Raw genomic sequence first — 24,315 nt, forward strand, 5'->3', positions numbered from 1 at the left:
CTACTTCAAAAAATAACTACAATGATAGACTTACAGGCCACCAGGTCATGGATCTTCCAGCAAGAAAATATCCTCCCACTGTGCTCCGGTTAGCTCGCACAGATGACTGTAATGCAGATAGATTTAGATGTCAATTCTCTTAATCAAAGTCCAAATGAAATAGAATATAGCCAGGTTAAAAATAAACCGTATGCACCAAGGTCGTTGGAACGCGGTTAAGAGTACAGGAACCAGGAACTGTTAGAAAACAACCTTGTCATGACAGTATTTCTTTAGCCTGCTAAGTACATACTAAAAATGACCTCTCTCTTTAATTTAAATATATTTCTATAAACTTGCGTTTAAGCAAGCGAGCCCCATGTGTAATTTTCACATAAAAACTTATCTTAAATATACTCGAACAGATCCTCATATTTTGCAGTGATTCCAACACAAAGTGTTTAGTTAATGAAATTCTTTAACAGTTTAATTGTCACTGATTGTAAACATGTAATACGTGTTTAAATTTTGCTTGAAAATTTTGAAATGCAATCCATATATAATCACTAAAAATATAAAAAAGTTTTAAGAACGTAACATAAAGCAGAGTTTGACATTTTTTAATGCACATGCAAGTCTCCAAAACAATTCTACAGATACAAGCCAACAAAAATGAAAGAATGCTAAAAAATATCAGAACTGCATTATTTTCTCCTAAAATGTATTTATATTGGAAAATTTATTAGGTTTTCTAAATTCATAAGGTCACAAAGAGTGATACCTCTGTTGATAGAGACACTTTATTTTGTTTATAACAATCATATTGTACCACGATGGGGAGGGAATGCATTCCCATCAAAAAGTGAAACAGCATAAAGTAAGACGATATACAATCATTAATTTTATTCAAACAGCACAAATCTGCATTAATAAACGTCAGAGTTCAAGACTACACCCTTCACTAATTGTAAACTGAGAAATAAACAGGCTGCTTAACCAGAGTACTCTGAACTCACCCATATTCCAACAGTCATAACAAACACAAAGTAAATGACGATCACTATGATGTCTGGTATCTCCAAAGCAAACATTATTCTCGAAATTTTGGTTGCTGGTTCCAATCTGTGGTCTATCACTATTAATGAATTTTGAGAGCTACAACTCTTTTAAACTGAACTTTGGACGTATTTAATTATTAACATATTGAAGTAAGGTGGTGTAATTATCTGCCAAGAAGTGACAATTGATTTTTTTTTTTAACTAATGAGCTTCCTGCTGAACGGCTACAGCAAAATTCAGGTTTGCCAAAAATATAGCCTGTTGTTGTAAGGCTACCCTGTATTAATTGTACATGACTGTCAAGCGAAACAATTCCTTACTAAGGATGATAAGTGTTACGCTTCACCTTGCATGGAATGGGTTTGCTACAATGCAGCTTCAGTTGCTGACAACTGAAATTATTACTTTTGAATATAATTTATCAATTAAGAAGAGAAAAGATAAGTGGACAAAATAAACATTATTACAGAGCAATTCCATAACGGAAAAGCGGAGCTGAAGTAAATTTCTGAATCACCCAGGAAATGTTGCCTTTCATAGGCTACCAGCAACCTGTGGAGGTTTACCCTCAGCCTCATCACTAGATGGGATATGATAGCTTTGAAGCTCAGCTCCATGAAGGTATATCTTTCTATGCTATGAGCAGTTCAATACATTTTGAATCTTGTGTTCAATATTTAAATTTTTCTGAAAGGCAGGACCAAGAAAACTGGCCTCGCTTCAAAACAAGCGTTTTCTTCTACATAAAGTGCATCATGTATCCAAACCATGGGTGAACAAATTGGCTTCATCCTGAAAGCTAATTTCCTCAGCTAAATCTCAAGACTTCCATTATCTTGATAGCTGCCAACAATGTTTAACTGAATTATTGTAGCTAAAGGAAATCCACCCAGGCAAATGCCAACTTAAAGTTCAAAATTGGAATTACATTTACCATGAAAGCACTTCCCTGAGCCCACCATTAGGGTTATGCACGACTGACAGAATGAACAACTATGTACAACTGTTACTTTTTTCTTTTGCAGGATATTGGGTATTGGAGAAGATTAGTTAAAGCCTTTACTTTTGAACTTGAGAAGCTTAATGTGTTTTGGCTTTTGTAAACTCATTTTAGGTTCCAGAACTATTGAAGATTTCTGGAGTTAAAATTGTCCTCATGGCTTCAGATTCTTGATTGCTTTCCTGCTAGAACACAACCCAAAGAGAATGAACATCAGCTACTTACACACTACTTTTAAAATTTTCCGTAACGCTGAATATATACAATCTACAAATTATATTGCGGTGCTTTATTTATAGATGTAGGAAGTTTTATTGTTTGATGGATTGGGATTTGTAGGGGAAAGGATACTTAGGCAGTTTTGGTTAGTTTAGCTGGTGATGCAAGGTACTTACAGATATCTTACCTCTGGTGTCTTAGTTTTACAGCATGGACCATTCTAAATTTGTAGTTTTAAAACAGTGCTAAAAATCTTAGCAAATTTTTAGTAATAGCATTTTATATAGAGCATAGCCACTCTGAGGACGCCTTTCATTCCTTCCATAAAATTGGAGGCTGTAGAGTTGCACAGAAGATGGCGACACATTCCAATTAACAGAAAAAGTGTGGTAACAAGAAGTGTAGGCATTCACACTAACACCAGCGCTCCGATTTTAGGTGGGAGACCAGTGGTGCGAGTTAGAAATTCACCCACTGCTCCAGAAATGAGGTTCGGGGTATTTTAACTCCCGGGTCTCGTTTACATCGTGCTGGCTGACTTCCCACCTGTTTCACAGGGCTCGGAAGCCATCTGCCGAGACCACGTAAGTGGCAGGATTGGCTGCCGGGCCCATTCATTGTAGGTTTCATGATTGCAATGGGGGGGCAAGTCCGCTTCAGGGGAGGCGTAAACTTTCCTGCTCCTCCTTGCCCAAGTAAAGCAAAACAACATTTTAAAATTTTCCTTTACGGGCCTCTCATGCCCCCGATCCACATCCCTACTATGTTGGCCTGGCGGGAAACTCACTGCAGCATTCTGCTCAGGCTGTCAAGTTACATCATCGGGACCCGACATGCTTATCTAAAAAAGGACCCGTGTGGCTTTTGGGCAGGTGCCCTTGCCCTTTGCTTAAATCACTATCGGTTAGCTCTCTTGGCAGGTAACTAATCCAAGCAATTTAAACTGCCAACTAACGTGGTTTCTGCCATGGGGGTAGGGTTAAAATCAGGCCCCAGTATTTTAAGTGTGGCATGGTTTAGATTAATATGGCTAAACCACTCAAAAGTACTTTGTCCTGGTGATGACTATTTTGCATCAGTCTATACTCCTGTGGATGATGCGTATGTTCCAGATGAGGGGTGCTTAGTATTGAATAGCATCATTAATATTAAAATAGATAGTAATGTCCTCTTGGATAGGTTAGGAAAGCTCAAAATTGATTGGGCTGCAGATCCGGCTAATCCAAGGGTGATTAAAGAGATGGGACAGGTGCTCTGTGAGTCCCTTGCCCATATCTTTAATAGTTCAATAGAGTCAGGGATAGTTCCCTTAGACTGGAAGCTAGCTCATGTAGTTCCTATTTTCAAAAAAGGGGACAAATCAGAGCCGGGGAACTACAGGCCTATCAGCCTGACATCAATTTTTGGGAAGATGCTAGAAGGGATCGTAAGAGATGCCCTCAAGGATCACTGGAAAAGGAAAGGGGCCATTGGAAATACACAACATGGCTTCTGTTAAAATAGGCCGTACCTAAAAAATTTGATGAGTTTTTTGAGGAAGTCACTAGGGTAGTGGATGAGGGTAATCAGGTAGACATTGTCTACCTGGACTTTCAGAAAGCCTTTGATAAGGTACCTCACACTAGGTTACTTCACAAGAAAGAATCTTGTGGTAATAGAAATTTGACAAGCTGGATTAGTAATTGGCTCCAATCCCGCAGCCAAAAAGTTGTAGTTAACAGATGTGGTTCAGCTTGGAAACACGTTACTAGTGGTGGACTCCAGGAATTGGTCCTGGGCCCGCGACTCTTCACGGTCTTTATTAATGACCTGTACAGTGGTGTTGGGAGTATGGTAAGTTTGCTGATGTGCAAGGGTTAAGACGGTAGAGGAATGCAATCAAATCCAAAAAGATTCAGATGTGCTGAGTGAGTGGGTCACACATTGGCAAATGTTGTTTAATTTAGATAAATGTAGTGCTATGCATGTTGGTAGGGCCAACATAGAATACACGTATCATTTGCAGGGAACAATACTGAAAGAGGTTGAGCAACAAAAAGATCTCGGTATTATTGTGCACAGATCAGTAAAGGTTCATGACCAACGTAGAGAAACTAGCTAAAGCTAACAAGGTATTGGGTTATATTAATAGAACCATTCACTATAAATCAAAGACACCACTATACAGGTCAGTACTGTGCCCAGTTTTGGTCCCCCCACATGTTGGATGATATAGTGGCTTTGGAAAAGGTCCAGAGAGCTACAAGAATGATTCCTAGCTTAAAGAACCTCAGCTACTCAGATAGGCTCAAGGACCTTGGTCTATTTACTTTAGAGCAGCGCAGACTTAGAGGTGACCTGATAGAGGTCTATAAAATAATTGAAGGACTGGATAGCGTCCCTATTGATAGATTATTCCAGTTTTAACAGATTGGGGAGGATCTGGGTTTAAACTATGGAAGAGTAGAAATAGAGTGGATGTTAGGCAGTTCTTCTTTTCCCAGAGAATTGTGAGCCTCTGGAATACATTGCCTGCTGGTATGGTAGGTGCTGACTCTCTGCGTGCCTTCAAGAGGGAGCTGGACTGTTTCCTGACTGGGACAGAGATCACATCGTATAGAAGGTAAGTGTCTTTAGAGATAATACTTGGTCCATGTGATCTCCTGGAATGGTTTTGATCACCTGAGAGGGGCCAGAGAGGAATTTTCCATAGCATTTTTTCCCTTATGGGCCCTGTTTTTTTGCCTATCCCAGGAGATTATATGGTTGAGGGGATGGGGGTTGGGGGGAAGGGAGAGAGTTCGGGGGAGGAAAGAATTGTTTAGCCATGATGGTCCGGCCATCATGGCGTGGGGCATGTTTGATGGACCAGCTGGTCTTTTCCTGCTCGTCAATTTTGTATGCTCGTATGTATCAGAGGTTTTCTGATCAAATCTTTCAAACCAAATTAGAAAAGGTAAAGATTTTACTTTTAGTGCCAAACCCACAACTCATTCATTTATTGAGATTGTTGTAAACATCGTTCCACTCCTAGAATATAATTAAGTGAAAGCACTTGTAATCCTCCAGTTAAATGTTCCATAAATAAGATAATATCTAACATAATCCATTTTACTGCAGCCAAGTTTTCATGATACTTGAAGCAATTTAACAAAATATATTATATGCATTTCAAATCCACATAGGTGCAGTCAGGAACAGTTGGCACCTAATAAATGGGTATGGTGATGGTGGGGGGTAGCTTTGTTAACATTCACAATATTTTCCTCTAGCATGTAGTCTTTAAGCCATATAATACTAGAAATAAAAACAAGAATCTGTTGATTCATTCCCTGAGGCTTTCCTGTAGAAACACAAACTTGACTTTAATAATATAGATGGATTAGATCATACAAATAAAAACCATTACTCATTAATTTATTGAGATTTATAGTTATTACAATAGTGCACTGTCCATATGTCAAGGTGCCATCGGCATCAACACCAGGCGAGTAGTTCACTGATACTTTCGTGTTTCTAAAATCCAAAAAACTGAAGACTATTTTTTCTTCCAGAATTTGCTATAATCGTTAACTTTAAATTCATCTTCAAATTCCTCTTCTTTCATTTTGGCTTTCTTGGGGTCACGTTTGCGCATTCTCGCTTTCCGTTCAGCTTCTGGCAGGAGGGAAACATCAACTGGCATCTGTAACAGATCATGTTATTATTATTCTAAAAATTGCCATCAAACAATCTGGGTGCCCTGATTACCCTGTATTAATGCATAGAAATACATAGACGTTACAACAGGAAAACATGCCATCCGGCCCATACGAATGAACAAAAGATGTTTTGGTTTAAAAATATAAGCGGGATATGCAGAATCATTCACAATGGGTGAAATGGCCTCTATAATAAAATTACTGCAAGAACGCTGTGTAGTTTCTTTGCAGCTGCAGCAGTTATTTATATTTGACTTCACCTCTACGTAGAGGCAGGGTTTGAGTACAGAAGATTAAAGGGTGATTTATTTGAGGTGCTTTAAGATAATTTAAGGATTTGATAGGGTAGATAGAGAGAAACTATTTCCTCTGGTTGGGGAAATCCAGAACAAGGGGGCATAACCTTAAAATTAGAGCTAGCCCGTTCAGGGGTGATGTCAGACAGCACTTCTTCACACAAAAGGTAGTAGAAATCTAGAACTCGCTCCCCAAAAAGCTGTTGAGGCGAGGTCAATTGAAAATTTCAAAACTGAGATAGACAGATTTTTGTTAGGTAAGGAAAATAAGATACAGATTAGCCATGATCCAATTGAACGGCAGAACAGGCTCGAGGGGCTGAATGGCCCACTACTGTTCCTATGTTCCCTGAGTGTTAATGCAGTTAAGTATTTACAATGAAGTGAATCTGGGATATCAAGCTTCATAACTAATACATCAACTCTTCAAAACATTTAGTATAGAAAGATTAATGCTTCTTAAATTTGACTTTAAATCTAACTTTTCACTCAATATAGCCTTGTAAAGTTTTTACGAAAGGGGCAGTGGTCCCTCACTCTGCTCTGCAACTCCTTGATGCTCTTGCTGATGTTTATTTACTACTGCAGGAAATCTGCAGCAGCAACTGATTTTTTCATTTTTAGATTTCACCTCTACTAAGTAGAGTTGATGCCCGAGGTTTCAAACAAAAGGGAGTAGAGGTCTGATGCACGTTGGTACTTATGTTTTTGTTAAAGTAGGCCCTTTAACTCATCCAGAGCACCTGCAGTGGTACGTGTGAAACTGCACAGAATAAAAACTACACAGAATATAGGGTATATTTTCCCCATTCGCTAATGTTAGTGAAGAAATCAGCATGACTATAAGATGGGGCTTCCCCTTTTTTTGCTAATGTTAGTCAGTGGGAGAAAAATGTATCCCAGTGTAGATTCAGGAGAATCAAAGTACAGCAAAATAATTACAGAGCATTACAGAATACTTCAATCTGGAAATTGTTTCTGTTGATCTGAGGACACTACTCTTGGAATAAGTAGAAGCCTATTTTCTGTCACATATTCCTTTCCTTGAATAAATGGTAACAGTCTTCCACAAATATGTAATGTAACAAGTGTATCTGGGTTTCCGTATTCCACAAATGCATCTACCACTGCAGAGACTTTTAACACTTCAGTTTCATAGCAGGAAATATAACAACTGTACTGTAAACATGCATCACAGTGGACCAGCCACATAAATACTGTGGCTACAAGAGCAGGTCAGAGGCTGGGTGTTCTGCGGCAAGTGATCGCCTCCTGACTCCCCAAAGCCTTTCCACCATCTACAAGGCACAAGTCAGGAGTGTGATGGAATACTCTCCACTTGCCTGGATGAGTGCAGCTCCAACAACACTCAAGAAGCTCGACACCATTCAGGACAAAGCAGCCCGCTTCATTGGCACCCCATCCACCACCCTAAACATTCACTCCCTTCACCACCGGCGCACAGTGGCTGCAGTGTGTACCATCCACAGGATGCACTGCAGCAACTCGCCAAGGCTTCTTCGACAGCACCTCCCAAACCCGCGACCTCTACCACCTAGAAGGACAAGAGCAGCAGGCACATGGGAACAACACCACCTGCACGTTCCCCTCCAAGTCATACCCCGTTCCAACATGGAAATATATCGCCGTTCCTTCATCGTCACTGGGTCAAAATCCTGGAACTCCCTTCCTAACAGCACTGTGGGAGAACCTTCACCACACGGACTGCAGCGGTTCAAGGCGGTGGCTCACCACCACCTTCTCAAGGGCAATTAGGGATGGGCAATAAATGCTGGCCTCGCCAGCGACGCCCACATCCCATGAATGAATAAAAAAAAAGTATGAACATCATGTACTTTGTACATTCTCCTCATTCTCTACCTTCAACAGCATCTTACTTAAATTTAGCAGGTAGTAATACAGGAAATGTTTTTGTTAAAGTTCACCCCCTCTAAAACAAGCATTACATTGATCAAGTTGCTAAAGGTGTTTATTAAATACTCTGTGATGGCTTAAGTGATCAAGGGCTGCATTACTAATCCAGATACTTATATTCCCCATAATCCTCGAGACTATCTGGATAAAGAGATAAATGTAGGTAGGTAGATAGATAGATAGAGGTGCACATGCACCCCCTCCCGGGCCTCTTATTTTCTAATGCCGAGTTTCAGGATTACATTGGGAGTTGCTTGGAAGTCAGCTACTTAGTCTTCTCAGGATAATGTGTGGTGTGGGAAACCCATGAACATGGAAAAGAATATTTAACTTTAAAAAAAGTCTTATCCTATGAAAATATTCATTTAAAAAATGACTTGTGAAATACTTTTATGAGTTAAAATGTGTGAAAATGCTGCAGTTGTAATGAAAGATTATAAAGAAACAAACTTGCATTTATGTGGTACCTTATCACATCTCTTGGAAATACATTTTAAAGTACTTCACAAACAATGAATTAACGTTGGAGTTTTTCAACAAACTTCCTGCCCCTCCTCAAACAATAATTATTTAATCCTTACAGTAATCATTTTTTTAGGCTCCTTGTATCGGATATTGATAGTGGATCCATCTGGTCGAACCATCAAAACAGGATATAGCCTGCCATAGGCCTGTCTTCCACAGCGAACTATCGAAGTTCTATTAGAATTGTTCCGCCTTGTCATGCTGTGCACGGGATACATAGCAGGAAGCAATCTTTCAGAAGCATTTAGCTGTAAAGAACTGTTAAAAGTAAAGATTCACTCATAAATTTAAAGCAACGATTACTCCAACATTTAAAACACATACAAAATCAACAACAACATAGCAATCCTGTGTGTGAAATTCAGTCATGGTGGAAGAGGCTGGATTTAAATGTATAATCAAATTGGCAAAACTACTTTTACAAAAATAGCTAGTTTCTTATTTAAAATTCAGGGACTTTTGGTTATGATCTGGAATGCACTGCCTGAAAGGGTGGTAGAAGCAGATTCAAACAGCAATTTTCAATAGGGAATTGGATAAATACTTGAAGGGGAAACATTTTACAGGGCTATGGGGAAAGGGCAGGGGTGTGGAACTAACTGGAAAGCTCTTCCAAAGAGCCAGTACAGGCACGATAGGTTGAATGGCCTCCTTTTGTGCCGTATCATTCTATGATTCTATGAATGCATCTAAAAAACCCAATATTTTAAAGTTCAAATTCCTGAAGCTACGCCTTAAATTTTATAATCTATCCTCTTTCTCATATGAACTGCATCTCTGCGTGATCAAACAGATGATGTGGGAATAATGGCCGAGATTTAACCCAATGAAAAATTTAGAAATGGAGAGGGGCAGTAAAAAAAACTTAAATTTGGAGGTGTATATTAAGGAATTGAAACCTTAAAACATTGTTATTTAATAAAGGTTCTAATAATTTAAGATAAGATTTGCTTAAAGGCTCAATGTCTAATTTAATGTTGTTTAGCTCTAAATTTGGACTTTATTATGTACCATTTTGGGCAAATAGGGAGTGGAACTATGCGTTGGCTAATGAATGTTGGAAAAAAGACAATACAACAGCACCATCTGCTGTGACCCCCCTTAAAGAGGAGTGAACCATTGGTTCAAAAATTATGGAAACACAGCTGTAGTAATGGATGTGACATTATGTGTTTAAGGCTGCAACTCACACACATCCATTAGCCCACAGAGAACTCCATAAAGTGGCAAGTGACAGAAGAATGACTGCCAGTAGAACTTGTAATAGCTAATGCCAGTCTCCACCACTTCCCCTCCCCCCCCCCCCCCCCCCCGCAACCATTGTTTCTCACTCAAATCAAAGGGCTATAGACTTTAGGGCATTAAAAAATTGCCAATATTTTAGAAAATTAAAAATATAGTCCAGTCTTTCTTCTGGGAGGCACCTTGTCCTTAGATCCAAAAATCAGTGTCAGCTACCAAAAGTAGAAGTGCCATCATTACAAAAAATAATTTTCATTAACATCCAGCAATATTAATAATCTAACAAAGTTAACAAGTACAGAAATCAGATGCCAGGCACGCAGAAATCTGGTGATCTTGGGTATCCCCAAGGATCTTCTCTATCTCCAAGGATCTTCTCTATCTTCCCCCCCCCCCCCCCCGCAGTCTGGAGATCCCAGTTTGAAAAATTTAGTGTCAAAAGATACAATAATAGTTTCTAAATTCTGGAAAACGGTGAGCGAAAAAGGATGTGTCATATCAGATTAATTCTGAACCCTAAAAGATTGTAAACCGCTTTAAAAATATGAATCCACTTATTTTTCCAAAGGAATAGACATTTTAAAGTAAAATATGAGTACTAACAAAAGGCGCTGGCGGATTGCAGCAGATACTTTTGCACAAATACTGCTTTCCTCTATCAAGCATTTTGTGCAGAATGAGTTGCTTCAACAAAGTAGGCAAATACATGGCAGAGATTGGACGGTAAGTTTATCTCTAGATGTGATCTTATTTGGATAGATGAGCTTTATTTCTCATGTGACACTTTGAAGGTTTGCATGTTACATCAAAGATGATAATCTAACTGGGGGTACAGAGGGTCAGAGTCACTGATGCTCTCTGACTTAGCTAATAATGCATCAAATTTGGGAACACCTGTAACTGATGTGGCGCAATCTTTTAAAACTTTAATTAAACATTTTCTGGAAGTCCCCTGGACTGCCTGCCAATTCAGTAACATGAAAATTTAACTAGCACCCTGACTGGGACACCCTGGTTTCAGCATGGATACAGAAAGCTCCAATTTTGATCTCTGTCTATCTCCCCGTCTCTGTCTCTCCTCTCTCTGTCAATCTGCCCCTCTCATTCTCTTTCTTTCTGTCCGTCTGCCTGCCTGCCCCTCTCTCTGTCTGTCTCACCCTCCCTCCGTCTGTCTGTCTGTCTGTCTGTCTGTCTGCCTCCCCGCTCTCCCTCCCTCCCTCCCTCCCTGTCTCCCTCCCTCCCTGTCTGTCTGTCTGTCTCCCCTCCCTCTCTCTGTCTGTCTGTCTCCCCTCCCTCCCTCTCTGTCTCCCCTCCCTCCCTCCCTCTCTCTGTCTGTCTGTCTGTCTGTCTGTCTGCCCTCCCTCCCTCTGTCTGTCTGTCTGCCCTCCCTCCCTCTGTCTGTCTGTCTGCCCTCCCTCCCTCTGTCTGTCTGTCTGCCCTCCCTCCCTCTGTCTGTCTGTCTGCCCTCCCTCCCTCTGTCTGTCTGTCTGCCCTCCCTCCCTCTGTCTGTCTGTCTGCCCTCCCTCCCTCTGTCTGTCTGTCTGCCCTCCCTCCCTCTGTCTGTCTGTCTGCCCTCCCTCCCTCTGTCTGTCTGTCTGTCTGCCCTCCCTCCCTCTGTCTGTCTGTCTGTCTGCCCTCCCTCCCTCTGTCTGTCTGTCTGTCTGCCCTCCCTCCCTCTGTCTGTCTGTCTGTCTGCCCTCCCTCCCTCTGTCTGTCTGTCTGTCTGCCCTCCCTCCCTCTGTCTGTCTGTCTGTCTGCCCTCCCTCCCTCTGTCTGTCTGTCTGTCTGCCCTCCCTCCCTCTGTCTGTCTGTCTGTCTGCCCTCCCTCCCTCTGTCTGTCTGTCTGTCTGCCCTCCCTCCGTCTGTCTGTCTGTCTGCCCTCCCTCCCTCTGTCTGTCTGTCTGTCTGCCCTCCCTCCCTCCGTCTGTCTGTCTGTCTGCCCTCCCTCCCTCTGTCTGTCTGTCTGTCTGCCCTCCCTCCCTCTGTCTGTCTGTCTGTCTGCCCTCCCTCCCTCTGTCTGTCTGTCTGTCTGCCCTCCCTCCCTCTGTCTGTCTGTCTGTCTGCCCTCCCTCCCTCTGTCTGTCTGTCTGTCTGCCCTCCCTCCCTCTGTCTGTCTGTCTGTCTGCCCTCCCTCCCTCTGTCTGTCTGTCTGTCTGCCCTCCCTCCCTCTGTCTGTCTGTCTGTCTGCCCTCCCTCCCTCTGTCTGTCTGTCTGTCTGCCCTCCCTCCCTCTGTCTGTCTGTCTGTCTGCCCTCCCTCCCTCTGTCTGTCTGTCTGTCTGCCCTCCCTCCCTCTGTCTGTCTGTCTGTCTGCCCTCCCTCCCTCTGTCTGTCTGTCTGTCTGCCCTCCCTCCCTCTGTCTGTCTGTCTGTCTGCCCTCCCTCCCTCTGTCTGTCTGTCTGTCTGCCCTCCCTCCCTCTGTCTGTCTGTCTGTCTGCCCTCCCTCCCTCTGTCTGTCTGTCTGTCTGCCCTCCCTCCCTCTGTCTGTCTGTCTGTCTGCCCTCCCTCCCTCTGTCTGTCTGTCTGTCTGCCCTCCCTCCCTCTGTCTGTCTGTCTGTCTGCCCTCCCTCCCTCTGTCTGTCTGTCTGTCTGCCCTCCCTCCCTCTGTCTGTCTGTCTGTCTGCCCTCCCTCCCTCTGTCTGTCTGTCTGTCTGCCCTCCCTCCCTCTGTCTGTCTGTCTGTCTGCCCTCCCTCCCTCTGTCTGTCTGTCTGTCTGCCCTCCCTCCCTCTGTCTGTCTGTCTGTCTGCCCTCCCTCCCTCTGTCTGTCTGTCTGTCTGCCCTCCCTCCCTCTGTCTGTCTGTCTGTCTGCCCTCCCTCCCTCTGTCTGTCTGTCTGTCTGCCCTCCCTCCCTCTGTCTGTCTGTCTGTCTGCCCTCCCTCCCTCTGTCTGTCTGTCTGTCTGCCCTCCCTCCCTCTGTCTGTCTGTCTGTCTGCCCTCCCTCCCTCTGTCTGTCTGTCTGTCTGCCCTCCCTCCCTCTGTCTGTCTGTCTGTCTGCCCTCCCTCCCTCTGTCTGTCTGTCTGTCTGCCCTCCCTCCCTCTGTCTGTCTGTCTGTCTGCCCTCCCTCCCTCTGTCTGTCTGTCTGTCTGCCCTCCCTCCCTCTGTCTGTCTGTCTGCCCGCCCTCCCTCCGTCTGTCTGTCTGTCTGCCCTCCCTCCCTCCGTCTGTCTGTCTGTCTGCCCTCCCTCCCTCCGTCTGTCTGTCTGTCTGCCCTCCCTCCCTCTGTCTGTCTGTCTGTCTGCCCTCCCTCCCTCTGTCTGTCTGTCTGTCTGCCCTCCCTCCCTCTGTCTGTCTGTCTGTCTGCCCTCCCTCCCTCTGTCTGTCTGTCTGTCTGCCCTCCCTCCCTCTGTCTGTCTGTCTGTCTGCCCTCCCTCCCTCTGTCTGTCTGTCTGTCTGCCCTCCCTCCCTCTGTCTGTCTGTCTGTCTGCCCTCCCTCCCTCTGTCTGTCTGTCTGTCTGCCCTCCCTCCCTCTGTCTGTCTGTCTGTCTGCCCTCCCTCCCTCTGTCTGTCTGTCTGTCTGCCCTCCCTCCCTCTGTCTGTCTGTCTGTCTGCCCTCCCTCCCTCTGTCTGTCTGTCTGTCTGCCCTCCCTCCCTCTGTCTGTCTGTCTGTCTGCCCTCCCTCCCTCTGTCTGTCTGTCTGTCTGCCCTCCCTCCCTCTGTCTGTCTGTCTGTCTGCCCTCCCTCCCTCTGTCTGTCTGTCTGCCCTCCCTCCCTCTGTCTGTCTGTCTGCCCTCCCTCCCTCTGTCTGTCTGTCTGCCCTCCCTCCCTCTGTCTGTCTGTCTGCCCTCCCTCCCTCTGTCTGTCTGTCTGCCCTCCCTCCCTCTGTCTGTCTGTCTGCCCTCCCTCCCTCTGTCTGTCTGTCTGCCCTCCCTCCCTCTGTCTGTCTGTCTGCCCTCCCTCCCTCTGTCTGTCTGTCTGCCCTCCCTCCCTCTGTCTGTCTGTCTGCCCTCCCTCCCTCTGTCTGTCTGTCTGCCCTCCCTCCCTCTGTCTGTCTGTCTGCCCTCCCTCCCTCTGTCTGTCTGTCTGCCCTCCCTCCCTCTGTCTGTCTGTCTGCCCTCCCTCCCTCTGTCTGTCTGTCTGCCCTCCCTCCCTCTGTCTGTCTGTCTGCCCTCCCTCCCTCTGTCTGTCTGTCTGCCCTCCCTCCCTCTGTCTGTCTGTCTGCCCTCCCTCCCTCTGTCTGTCTGTCTGCCCTCCCTCCCTCTGTCTGTCTGTCTGCCCTCCCTCCCTCTGTCTGTCTGTCTGCCCTCCCTCCCTCTGTCTGTCTGTCTGCCCTCCCTCCCTCTGTCTGTCTGTCTGCCCTCCCTCCCTCTGTCTGTCTGTCTGCCCTCCCTCCCTCTGTCTGTCTGTCTGCCCTCCCTCCCTCTGTCTGTCTGTCTGCCCTCCCTCCCTCTGTCTGTCTGTCTGCCCTCCCTCCCTCTGTCTGTCTGTCTGCCCTCCCTCCCTCTGTCTGTCTGTCTGCCCTCCCTCCGTCTGTCTGTCTGCCCTCCCTCCCTCCGTCTGTCTGTCTGCCCTCCCTCCCTCCGTCTGTCTGTCTGCCCTCCCTCCCTCTGTCTGTGTCTGCCCTCCCTCCCTCTGTCTGTGTCTGCCCTCCCTCCCTCTGTCTGTCTGTCTGCCCTCCCTCCCTCTGTCTGTCTGTCTGCCCTCCCTCCCTCTGTCTGTCTGTCTGCCCTCCCTCCCTCTGTCTGTCTGCCCTCCCTCTCTCTGTCTGTCTGCCCTCTCTCTGTCTGTCTGTCTGTCTGCCCTCTCTCTGTCTGTCTGCCCTCCCTCTCTCTGTCTGTCTGCCCTCCCTCTCTCTGTCTGTCTGCCCTCCCTCTCTCTGTCTGTCTGCCCTCCCTCTCTCTGTCTGTCTGCCCTCCCTCTCTCTGTCTGTCTGCCCTCCCTCTCTCTGTCTGTCTGCCCTCCCTCTCTCTGTCTGTCTGCCCTCCCTCTCTCTGTCTGTCTGCCCTCCCTCTCTCTGTCTGTCTGCCCTCCCTCTCTCTGTCTGTCTGCCCTCCCTCTCTCTGTCTGTCTGCCCTCCCTCTCTCTGTCTGTCTGCCCTCCCTCTCTCTGTCTGTCTGCCCTCCCTCTCTCTGTCTGTCTCCCCTCCCTCTCTCTGTCTGTCTCCCCTCCCTCTCTCTGTCTGTCTCCCCTCCCTCTCTCTGTCTGTCTCCCCTCCCTCTCTCTGTCTGTCTCCCCTCCCTCTCTCTGTCTGTCTCCCCTCCCTCTCTCTGTCTGTCTCCCCTCCCTCTCTCTGTCTGTCTCCCCTCCCTCTCTCTGTCTGTCTCCCCTCCCTCTCTCTGTCTGTCTCCCCTCCCTCTCTCTGTCTGTCTCCCCTCCCTCTCTCTGTCTGTCTCCCCTCCCTCTCTCTGTCTGTCTCCCCTCCCTCTCTCTGTCTGTCTCCCCTCCCTCTCTCTGTCTGTCTCCCCTCCCTCTCTCTGTCTGTCTCCCCTCCCTCTCTCTGTCTGTCTCCCCTCCCTCTCTCTGTCTGTCTCCCCTCCCTCTCTCTGTCTGTCTCCCCTCCCTCTCTCTGTCTGTCTCCCCTCCCTCTCTCTGTCTGTCTCCCCTCCCTCTCTCTGTCTGTCTCCCCTCCCTCTCTCTGTCTGTCTCCCCTCCCTCTCTCTGTCTGTCTCCCCTCCCTCTCTCTGTCTGTCTCCCCTCCCTCTCTCTGTCTGTCTCCCCTCCCTCTCTCTGTCTGTCTCCCCTCCCTCTCTCTGTCTGTCTGTCTCCCCTCCCTCTCTCTGTCTGTCTGTCTGTCCTCCCTCTCTCTGTCTGTCTGTCCTCCCTCTCTCTGTCTGTCCTCCCTCTCTCTGTCTGTCTGTCCTCCCTCTCTCTGTCGTATGTCAGTGTCTCTCAGTCCGGCCCCGCTCCTGGAACTCGTCGCCTTTAATCCTCGTCCACGCGCGTGACTGGAACCAATTTTTTTGTTTGAAATGTCAATATTTAACGGCTTTAATCTCGTGGCGATACTTACGTCACAAACCGGCAGAGCAGCGCGCTCCAAAGTGACGCCATTTGCACCTCCCGGAACTGTTGAGCGCGCGGACACGAATCTTTTTCGCAACAGCGACACACAGCTGTAGTGGCTCGGCTGGCCGGCCGGGGGCCGGGAGTTTGAATTTGTTTGTGGTACATGATCCATTTTACGCTAATGGTGAGCAGGCTAACGCTGTGCAGCTTCTAATTTTGTCACATTTATCGGAGTGAGATTTTGTAAACACAGAGAGAGGTGAATTATATAGTTTTGGAAATGGGTGCGCTTCCCAAGAGAATGTAGAGAAACAATCCTGACAACTCGCATTTATTTTCATGATAAATGTTAGCAATTTGTTATACCTCGTTCTCTTTATACATGACACTAGAAGCTCTATCACAATCCGTTTGCATTTTGGATTGTATTAGAGTTGCCAGCCTTGGTTGGAGGTATTCCTGGAGGTCTGATCATGTGACATTCTGACCACATCATCTGATCATGTAGGATCTGCAAATGTTATTACATTTACTGCATAGAAGTTGGGTCCTTGTGGTTAAGAATCTTTGCTCCTGGTTTTGCACCAGCAACTGTTGTGCAAGGAAGTTCCAAGAACCAGGAGGCCACCAGCAGGTGAAGAAGGGAAACTGAGGGCAACAATAACTAAGAGTAATACTACATATTAGAGAATTTACAGCACAGAAACAGGCCATTTGGCCTAACAGATCTATGCCATTGTTTATGCTCCACATGGGCTTCCTCCCACCTTACTTCATCTCACCCTGTCAACATATCCTATTTTTTTCTCCCTCGTACGTACCTAGCTTCCCCTTAAATGCATCTATACTAGTCGTCTCAACCACTCCATATGGCAGCGAGTTCCACGTTCTCACCAGTCTCTAAGTAACGTAGTTCGTCCTAAACTCCTTATTGGTTTCACTAGTGACTATCTTATATTTATGGCCCATAGTTTTGGACTCCCCACAAGTGGAAACATCTCTATGTCTACACTATTGAACCCCTTCATAATTTTAAAAACCTCTATCAGGTCACGTCTCTTTTTTCTAAAGAAAAGTACCTACTCAGTTCTGGTATCATCCTTGTAAATATTTTTCTTTAATACTGGAAACACTCAGATTCCCCTCATAATCAACAGCAACTTGCATTTATACAGCACCTTTAACATAGTAAAACGTCTTAAGGTGCTACACGAGCGTAATCAGACAAAAATTGACACCAAGTCCAAGAAGGAGACATTTAAGAGAGGTGACTAAACGCTTGGTCAAATAGGTAGGTTTTAAGCCTAGTCAAAGGAGGAGAGGCAAAGCGCTTTGGGGATGGAATTCCGGAGCTAAGGGCCTAGATGGCTGAAGGCACGGCTGCCAATGGTGGGATGAAGGAAGTGGGGGATGCAAAAGAGGCCAGAACTGGAGGAACGTGGCGTTCATGGAGGGTTGTAGGGCTGGAGGAGGTAAAAAAGATAGGGAGAGGCGAGGCCATGGAGGGATTTGAACACGAGGATGAGAATTTTAAAATTGAGGCGTTGGTGGACTGGGAGCCGCTGTAGGTCAGCGAGCACTGGGGTGATGGTTGAACAGGCAGCAGAGTTTTTGATGTGCTCAAATTTATGGACTGTGGTAGATAGGAGGCCTGCCACCTGTAACTAGTAGTAATCTTATAACCCGCTGATATTCGCCTGTAACTACAGCCAGAATCCTCCTGCACTGTACAAGGTGTGGTCAGGATCCCCAGTGGACACCATTCTTAATAGGCCCCATCTCCCTCCCTTTCTCCTTGGACTCTGGTTTGGACTCGGATTCCTTGTGAAGGTGACAACCCTGAACTGGGAGCCTCAGTCAGACCCGATCAGGACTTGGACTTCACACCTAAAAACCGGCCGGCACAGCCCGACCTGAACCAAACTGAGAGATTGCACAAAGGGCAGTTTTTGGGGCACGTCTCACAGGACACATCATCCTAACTCAGTTCAGCACCAACATTTCTAATCCACTTCCTAGGCTTGGACTCAAATAGAGGAGTGTTTTCATAGAATGATAGAAATTACAAGTCAGGAGGAGGCTATTTGGCCCTAGGCCCTGATGCTCACTCCTCTAACCCCATTTCCCCCAGATATAGTCTTCCTTTTCAAATACTTATCCCGTTCCTTTTTTAAATTATGTTCTGGTCTCTGTTTCAGTAGCCACTTGTGAAGCATCCCATGGTCTAATAGCCCTCAGTTCAAAAACCTTCTTTCTCCTTTTCCCCTTGGTTCTTTCAGTGAGAATCCTTGGTCTCAGAGCCCTTGTTCCCCATTTGCCCACAAGTGGAAACAATCTTTCCCCTGTTACCCACAGTAAAGTCCCCAGGTTTTACTCATCCTCTTTATTGGCAACTTCCTGTCATGGCATTGATCCCACTTACCACGTTGCTGTTGCTGCTCCCAGCTCTGAGTGAAGTGCTGATTCCCATGCCCACCTCATTCTTCAGTCCCCCCTCCCTCCAGTCAAGGCCAAGTCCCCTGACCTCCAGTCTCCCTCTCTCCACTCGCCTGAGCCCCAATTTCCCCTTCCCTAATGCTCCCTCTATGCCTGACTACTCCCACCCCTGACCACCATTACCCTCACTCCCGACCACCATCCCCAGTCTCCTGCTCTCCCCTTCCCGACTCCTGAGCCCCTGACTCTTCTCCCACTCTTTCTCCTCGCACTTTTTCTCCATGAATCTCCAAGAAGAGAGAATGGCGGGGGAAGGAAGAGAGAATGGCTCCCCCACGATTCCCTATCCACCTCCACCATTCTCTCTTCCTCTCCCCCCCCCCCCCCCCCCCCACCATTCTCTCTCTCTCTCTCCCTCTCCCCCCCCCCCCCCCGCCATTCTCCCTCTTCCCCCCCCGCCCGCCATTCTCCCTCTCCCCCCCCCCCCCCCCCCGCCATTCTCCCTCTTCCCCCCCCCCCCCCCCCCGCCATTCTCCCTCTTCCCCCCCCCCCCCCCCGCCATTCTCCCTCTCCCCCCCCCCCCCCCCCCGGTCATTCTCCCTCTCCCCCCCCCCCCCCCCCCGGTCATTCTCCCTCTCCCCCCCCCCCCCCCCCCGCCATTCTCCCTCTCCCCCCCCCCCCCCCCCCCCCCCCCCGGTCATTCTCCCTCTCCCCCCCCCCCCCCCCCCCCCGGTCATTCTCCCTCTCCCCCCCCCCCCCCCCCCCCCCCACCCGGTCATTCTCCCTCTTCCCCCCCAGTCATTCTCCCTCTCCCCCCCCCCCCCCCCGGTCATTCTCCCTCTCCCCCCCCGTCATTCTCTCTTCCTCTCCCCCGCCCCCCCGCCCCGCCCCCCCGCCCCCGCCCCGCCCCCCCGCCCCGCCCCCCCGCCCCCGCCCCGCCCCCCCGCCCCCGCCCCGCCCCCCCGCCCCCGCCATTCTCTCTTCCTCTCCCCCCCCCGCCATTCTCTCTTCCTCTCACCCCCCGCCATTCTCTCTTACTCTCCCCCCCCCGCCATTCTCTCTTCCTCTCACCCCCCGCCATTCTCTCTTCCTCTCCCCCCCCCCCCCCCGCCATCCTCTCTTCCTCTCCCCCCCCCCCCGCCATCCTCTCTTCCTCTCCCCCCCCCCCGCCATCCTCTCTTCCTCTCCCCCCCCCCCGCCATTCTCTCTTCCTCTCCCCCCCCCCCGCCATTCTCTTTTCCTCTCCCCCCCGCCATTCTCTCTTCCTCTCCCCCCCCGCCATTCTCTCTTCCTCTCCCCCCCCCGCCATTCTCTCTTCCTCTCCCCCCCCCCGCCATTCTCTCTTCCTCTCCCCCCCCCCCGCCATTCTCTCTTCCTCTCCCCCCCCCCCGCCATTCTCTCTTCCTCTCCCCCCCCGCCATTCTCTCTTCCTCTCCCCCCCCGCCATTCTCTCTTCCTCTCCCCCCCCGCCATTCTCTTTTCCTCTCCCCCCCGCCATTCTCTCTTCCTCTCCCCCCCCGCCATTCTCTTTTCCTCTCCCCCCCGCCATTCTCTCTTCCTCTCCCCCCCCCCCGCCATTCTCTTTTCCTCTCCCCCCCCGCTATTCTCTCTTCCTCTCCCCCCCCGCCATTCTCTCTTCCTCTCCCCCCCCCGCCATTCTCTCTTCCTCTCCCCCCCCCCGCCATTCTCTCTTCCTCTCCCCCCCCGCCATTCTCTCTTCCTCTCCCCCCCGCCATTCTCTCTTCCTCTCCCCCCCCCCGCCATTCTCTCTTCCTCTCCCCCCCCGCCATTCTCTCTTCCTCTCCCCCCCCCGCCATTCTCTCTTCCTCTTCCCCCCCCCCCGCCATTCTCTCTTCCTCTCCCCCCCCCCGCCATTCTCTCTTCCTCCCCCCACGCGACTCCCCCCCCCCCCCCCCCCCCCAAATCTCCAGCCTCCTCCTTCCTCCCCGTGACTCCCAAGCCCCCGACTCCCGATTGGTTCCGATGCACCAACTAGTCCCAGCTATCTGCGGCGCGGCAGGTTAACATCACCAAGCCGGAGACTTCTCGGAACGGCAGCCAGTGACATTCCGGAGCAGGGTTGCTGCTGCTGCGGCAAGAAATTTAGAGTGCGACGATCTCCCGGGTGGCTGGCATCAGCGCCCAGGAGATCCATGCCCCTCCAGGGGAGACTCACGGGCAATCCAGGAGGGGTGGCAACGCTAGCTTGCATTAATTTTCTCATGAAATCTCATTATATGACGTTAGCTAGTACCTAGAGCAGAAAGAGTTTACATTTTCCAAATATAAATAATGAGTGAAAAACAGGAAACACTGGACTCATTCAGCAGGTCAGGCAGCATCAAGACAGTTGATATTTCAGCTAAATAACCTTTCCTCAGAATACTGCATTCTGAGGAAGTGTTTAAGACTGAAACGTTAACTGTCTCGTGTTTTCTCGACATATGCTGTAGGTCTAAGAGAATCAATTTGGCAACCCAACTTCCAATCTTACTAACTTGAAAAACCCTTTCATGGATATATTCAGAACTTTCAACATTGGGCAACTCCTAGATGTAGCATTTTTGAATTAGCTATTTTCAAGTCATACTGGCAGCATGCATTTCAGTACAAGCAACTCTGCCCTCTTCAACTTCACAACCACGTCAACAGACCATGATAAATGGCTTCTGTTGATATCACACTTTCTTTTACTTCCCTGTCTTTTTTTCTTACTCTCTAACTTTTTCTAGTAAAGCCTATTTCCACTGTCGTATTGAAAGTCCTTCTACTAGAACTATTGGACCTGTAAGTTAACATAAGGCTGTCATTGTTCTCATGAATGCTGGGACAGTTCCATCTCCGTAGTGATCTTTACATTCATCCACTCTTGAGCAAGAAAAGCACAAAGCCAGGATTAATCGTAACAATGATCCTCAAATGGGAGATTGTGATAGATTGTTAGGTCTGGAAATACTTTCAGGAGTTGTTTCTCCTGCTGACAGTATACAAAATTTACAAACATACATGTTTGGTAAGGTTTTTTTGGTGGCTCAGTAAATGAGCTGTGGAACAGACCATGAAAGTCCCAGGTTTGATCACTTCTCTGCATTGCTTGAGCTTAGTTAGGCTGTCAGTGCAGATGTTAAAGTGGCATCATTGAGAGAAAAACATACATGCCAGCCATCATTGTTTTTATGCTTTGTCTACTTGTCAGCATTTATTTACAAAAATCAGGGTAGAAATTGAACACCACACGCTGCCTGGCCATTCTCCTGAGGTATACAGATCTCCAGAGACTGGTTCGCCAAAATGCTGTGCTCATGTGGGATTGGGGGTAATATATTAGCATGGATAGAGGATTGGTTAATGGACAGAAAAGAGAGTAGGAATAAACGGGTTATTTTCAGGTTGGCAGGTTGTAACTGGTGGGGTGCCGCAAGGATCAGTGCTTGGGCCTCAGCTGTTTACAATATATATCAATGACTTAGATGAGGGGACCGAGTGTAATGTATCCAAGTTTGCTGACAGTACAAAGCTAGATGGGAAAGTTAGCTGTGAGGAGACTGCAAAGTGATATAGACAGGTTAAGTAAGTGGGCGAGAAGGTGGCAGATGGAGTATAATGTGGGGAAATGTTAAATTTTCCACTTTGGTAGGAAGAATAGGAAAGCAGAATATTTGACAGGGTAGATGCTGGCTGAGCAGCTGTTTCCCCTGGCTGGAGAGTCTAGTACTACAGGTCATAGTCTTAATATAAGGGGTCAGCCATTTAGGACTGAGATGAGGAAAAATTTCTTCACTCGGAGGGTTGTGAATCTTTGGAATTCTCTACCCCAAAGTGCTGTGGATGCTCAGTCATTGAGTATATCCAAGACTGAGATCGATAGATTTTTGGACACTAAGGGAATCAAGGGATATGGGGATAAGCGGGAAAGTGGAGTTGAGGTATGATCTTATTGAATGGCGGAGCAGGCTTGAGGGGACGTATGGCCTAATCCTGCTCCTATTTCTTATGTTCTTATGATCACATGACTACCATGTGAGCTCATCAACCAGTTGCTGGCAGATAAGTAAAATCAAAATAACTTATACAACTATTGGTGAAAATAGAAGATGATGCTTGCCGAAGTTGAAGATAATTCTAGAAGAAAAAAGAACTTGCATTTATATAGTGCCTTTCACAATCTCAGAACTTCCCAAAGCATTTTGCAACCTGTACCAATTAGAGACAACATTTTGGCAATAGAAGGGACATAAGTAATATTAAGATAGAAACAGAATCCGTATGGATTGTGACAAAGGATAAGTCGGGATCGATCACGTTAATAGGTATATTCTACAGACCTCCTAATAGTGGAAGGGAAGTGGAGGATGGATTATGTAGGCAAATCTGTGAAATGAGTAAAAAAAAAATCCACTAATAATCATGGAAGATTACAACTACCCCCAAATAAACTGGCAAGAAGAGGTAGGGAAATGGGAATGGAGTTTTTACAGTGTGTGCAGGAATCCTTTCTTATCCTGTATGTGAGAAGCCCAATAAGAGAGGAATTACCTCTGGATCTAGCAATGGGAAATAAACCAGAACAGATATGAGAAGTAAATGCATTACATTGAGTTACATTACATTGAGTTACATTACATCGAGTCTACAGCACAGAAATGGGCCATTTGGCCCAACTGGTCAATGCCGGCGTTTATGCTCCACACGAGCCTCTTCCCTCCCTACCTCATCTAACCAGATCAGCATATCCTTCTATTCCTTTCTCCCTCATGTGCTTATCTATGCTATTTGCCTCAACTACTCCTTGTGGTAGTGTGTTCTACATTCTTACCATGCTTTGGGTAAAGAAGTAGTGATCATAACATAATACGGTTTAAATGATAATTCATTTCTCAATCATAATAATTGAGAAAGACACATGTGAGACAAAGACCAAAGTAATAGATTGGAAAAAAGCTAATTTTGAGGGGATGAGAATGGAATAAGGGATGGTAAACTGGGAAAAATGTTGACAGACAAAGAGATGGAACAGCAGTGAACAAGAAATATTTAAAACGGTGATCAATAGAGTTCAGGAGAAATATATTCCACTAAAAAACATGAACCATCCAGCCAATAATGAAACACCATGAGTGAATAAAGATATAAGGGTAAATTTGAAACTAAAGAAAAAGCATACTCTAAGTACATAGACAATAAAGGAGAGGATGACAAAAGGGAATATGAAGAGGTTAGGAAAGAAGTCAAAAAAACAATTAGGAAAGCAAAGAGGAACTACAAGATTGAATTATCAAGGAATATAAAAAGAAATAGTAAAGTATTCTACAAACACATAAATAACAAAAGAAAAATCAGAATAGCGATAGAACCACTAAGGGGTACAGAAGATAAACTCACAGGTAATGACAGCGAAATGGCAGAAATATTGAATAGTTACTTTGCCTCAGTATTTACCAGGGAGACTAACAAGGTGGGCATGACATTGGAAGAAGAGATCAAAAAAGATATAAAGACATTTAAGATAGAAAGGGGGGAGATAATTGATAAACTAATCAAACTTAGAGAAGATGAAACCTCAGATAGATTGCATCCGCGCATATTAATAGAAGTTAGGGAAGAGATAGCAGAGGCGCTATTACATATAAATAAAAATTCATTAGAAAAGGGAATAGTGCCAGAGGACTGGTGGACAGCTAATGTTATTCCTATATTTATAAAGGGAGATAGATCAAGTCCAGGGAACTATACACCAGTCAGCTTAACGTCAGTGGTAGGAAAGATACTGGAATCTTTATTCAAAGATATAATAGAAAAACATCTAGAAAATGAAAATGTAATAAAGAGTAGTCAGCACTGATTTCAGAAGGGAAAGTCATGCTTGACCAACCTTATTGAATTCTTTGAAGAAATAACAGAAAGAGTAGACAAGGGTAACTTGCAGAATGGGCATGTAATTGGCAAATGAATTTCAATATCGGTAAGTGTAAGGTGGTGCATTTTGGTAGGAAGAATAAGGA

General features: G+C 46.7%; 2 protein-coding genes and 1 long non-coding RNA gene across 5 annotated transcripts in view; 1 reads left to right on the forward strand and 2 right to left on the reverse strand.

Annotated features, from left to right (window-relative positions):
* slc5a9 (solute carrier family 5 member 9) overlaps positions 1-1,152 on the reverse strand; it is a 60,511-nt gene extending 59,359 nt beyond the window's left edge. Inside the window, exons 1-2 of one of the 2 annotated variants that reach the window (XM_067990252.1) lie at positions 996-1,152; positions 35-106 (exon numbers count right to left, since the gene is read on the reverse strand). In XM_067990252.1, coding sequence (XP_067846353.1) covers positions 35-106; positions 996-1,070 — 147 coding nt within the window. In that variant the 5' untranslated portion in view covers positions 1,071-1,152. The remainder of the gene's footprint in view (positions 1-34; positions 107-995) is intronic. The other variant, XM_067990253.1, reaches the window with a different exon arrangement.
* Positions 1,153-5,636: 4,484 nt separating this feature from the next.
* Positions 5,637-16,064, reverse strand: mrpl55 (mitochondrial ribosomal protein L55). Of its 2 annotated transcripts, none has more exons than XM_067990255.1 (3): positions 15,882-16,064; positions 8,750-8,941; positions 5,637-5,921 (listed from the first exon to the last, which is right to left on the reverse strand). In XM_067990255.1, the coding sequence occupies exons 1-3, from the start codon at positions 16,047-16,049 to the stop codon at positions 5,775-5,777; spliced, it is 507 nt and encodes a 168-aa protein (XP_067846356.1). In that variant the 5' UTR covers positions 16,050-16,064; the 3' UTR covers positions 5,637-5,774. The 2 variants fall into 2 exon arrangements, with proteins under 2 accessions (XP_067846356.1, XP_067846355.1); XM_067990254.1 differs by having other exon boundaries at positions 8,750-8,951; positions 15,882-16,057.
* Positions 15,939-24,315, forward strand: part of LOC137325313 (uncharacterized) — a 126,156-nt gene continuing 117,779 nt past the window's right edge. Inside the window, exon 1 of the long non-coding RNA XR_010963862.1 lies at positions 15,939-16,061. This is a non-coding gene — a long non-coding RNA (uncharacterized lncRNA). The remainder of the gene's footprint in view (positions 16,062-24,315) is intronic.

The sequence above is a fragment of the Heptranchias perlo genome, chromosome 9 (genome assembly GCF_035084215.1).
Source record: "Heptranchias perlo isolate sHepPer1 chromosome 9, sHepPer1.hap1, whole genome shotgun sequence".
NCBI classification, from domain to species: Eukaryota; Metazoa; Chordata; class Chondrichthyes; order Hexanchiformes; family Hexanchidae; genus Heptranchias; species Heptranchias perlo.

Coding starts and splice junctions, on each gene's coding strand:
- mrpl55 (XM_067990254.1), bottom strand. CDS start 16,042: ATGTACCACAAACAAATTCAAACTCCCGGCCCCCGGCCGGCCAGCCGA. Junction 8,952..15,881: donor CTGCTCTGCCGGTTTGTGAC/GTAAGTATCGCC, acceptor TACTTTTAACAG/TTCTTTACAGCTAAATGCTT. Junction 5,922..8,749: donor AGCCTAAAAAAATGATTACT/GTAAGGATTAAA, acceptor GATCTGTTACAG/ATGCCAGTTGATGTTTCCCT.